Here is a 1918-nt window from a genome sequence, read left to right on the forward strand (position 1 = left end):
ATATTTTAAATTCAAACATCGTGTGTGTATATATATATATATATACGTTTAAACATTTCATGTCAAATAGTTGAGAGTTTTAAAGCGAATATTATCTTATATTCATCTCATAGTAATAAAAAAAACTTTTTAATAGAAACAAAAAGAATCCATGTCATTTCATCATTAAAAATAGGGGGAAATTGTGCACATGGAGTTATTCTTCACAGTTTTTGACTATTGCAGAGGAAAAAACAATCTGCAATTTTTTTCTGCAAAGCTTGGAAAACAAAAACAAAAAAAAGCTCATATATATATATATATATATATGCTTTATTGTAAGGTTATTGATGATCTCTGAGTTTGCGTCAACATTGTATGACCACCACAATACTGCATAACTGCATCTCTCATGTCCTTAAAACCATCGCAATGTGTTTCGAAAAACATCCTCAGCTTCTCCAATTCCCTGTCTTCCATGTCACCTTCAAATCGTTTTATGGGGATGCCATTTGCGGGTTGCAAAGAATATGATTTAGGGTTATCGTCAACAATCACTACTTTTTCAAGGTCTATGCCTAGCGTTGACAAGTCCTTAACGTATCTTCCTTTGCATATCTGCTTGCATGAATCTCTGTATAAATGGTGAGATAGCAGGCCCTTGGGGTCTAAAACATCGAGCAACGATGACGCGTATGGCTCGAGCCCGGCGGTGAACACCACCACCTCGTATTTCTTACTGATTGCTTCCAGGAATTCATTGACACCGGGTCTTTTCGAAACGTAGAAGCTCATTTCTAGACCGTAAATGCTTGGTTTAATCACAAAATCATACGTTTTTGGTGGCGGGTCTGGTCTTGAATGAACCAGGGTCTCGTCCAAATCGAGAACGATGGTCTTCAATTTGTCGGGAGCTAATGGAGGCAACCGGTTCCTGTTGTATTTTCTCAATACAAGAAGTGACGTCAAATCGGAATCGGCCTCGAATTCGAGTTGCAGTCTAGGACTGTTACTGCTCTTGAAGCCGAAACCGCCGGCTTCTTCCGCTTGAAGGATTAAGAAGCCTTGGCCACGGCGACTTGCTCCTTCGATTTTGGAGAAAAACTCGACCAGGCGACGGTGGCATTTTTGGATGTACTTCCTCATGGAGGAAATGACGGAGAAATATTTGGCTTTTAATATAGATGAACTCTTACGATAATGAATACGGTGGTCGTACTTGCCGCCGATCACGACGGACTTTGGTTGCACCTTTTTTAACATCTTCAGTGTCATCTCCTGCTCTCGGTATTAAATACAAAAACACAAACACACAAAAAAACAATCCATGATTTTAGAATGTATGAGTTGAGATTCGAGGGGAACGAGAGACGAAGCTTTTGAAGCAATGTTCGGTACAACAGTGATCCGAGTTGCGTCGTAGGTTAAAGGCTGGATTTCCAACGAATTTAGGCAATTATTTAATATTTAAATTTATTTTCTTACACCACATTCTTTAAATATTCCATTTTTAGAGTAAAAAAAATCAACCATAATACTAATAATAATACTAACGTCCTGAACACAAGGCAGTTCTATTTGTTAAGGTTGTCACCATACTGGAAACAATAGTGCAGGAGTTGAATAATAATGCATGGCAGCAAAGGATTAGTTTTCTATGCCTTAACAAAACAGGTAAATGTTTATGTATATAAATTTTTAGTTTGTTTAAATAAATAATTTCATACTTCCTACTTTTGTGCAATAAGAATTTCACAATTCCTAGCATGTTTAAACTAAGGTGATTATAAAGTAGTATATTCTAAACACTCTCAACTATTTGATAGTGAACGCTCAATTACTCTGCTACAACCGTTGGTGCTCGAACTCGTGATCTTTAAGAACAACAACAATTTCTTTATCAACCGAAGTAAGTTGGTTTGTGCTCCTTAAAACATTT

At 37.0% G+C, this 1918-nt stretch overlaps 1 protein-coding gene across 1 annotated transcript; it reads right to left on the reverse strand.

Moving 5' to 3' along the window:
• Nucleotides 1–312: 312 nt before the first annotated feature.
• On the reverse strand, nucleotides 313–1254 carry LOC120217338 (CTD nuclear envelope phosphatase 1-like). The gene has a single exon (XM_039214485.1). The coding sequence runs from the start codon at nucleotides 1252–1254 to the stop codon at nucleotides 313–315; it is 942 nt and encodes a 313-aa protein (XP_039070416.1).
• Between the last annotated feature and the right edge of the window lie 664 nt (nucleotides 1255–1918).

This window comes from Hibiscus syriacus, unplaced genomic scaffold (genome assembly GCF_006381635.1).
Source record: "Hibiscus syriacus cultivar Baekdansim isolate YM2019G1 unplaced genomic scaffold, ASM638163v2 tig00000773_pilon, whole genome shotgun sequence".
Classification (NCBI taxonomy): domain Eukaryota; kingdom Viridiplantae; phylum Streptophyta; class Magnoliopsida; order Malvales; family Malvaceae; genus Hibiscus; species Hibiscus syriacus.

Bases quoted from the DNA above. Each gene is read 5' to 3' on its own strand.
- LOC120217338 (XM_039214485.1), bottom strand. From the start codon at position 1,254: ATGACACTGAAGATGTTAAAAAAGGTGCAACCAAAGTCCGTCGTGATC.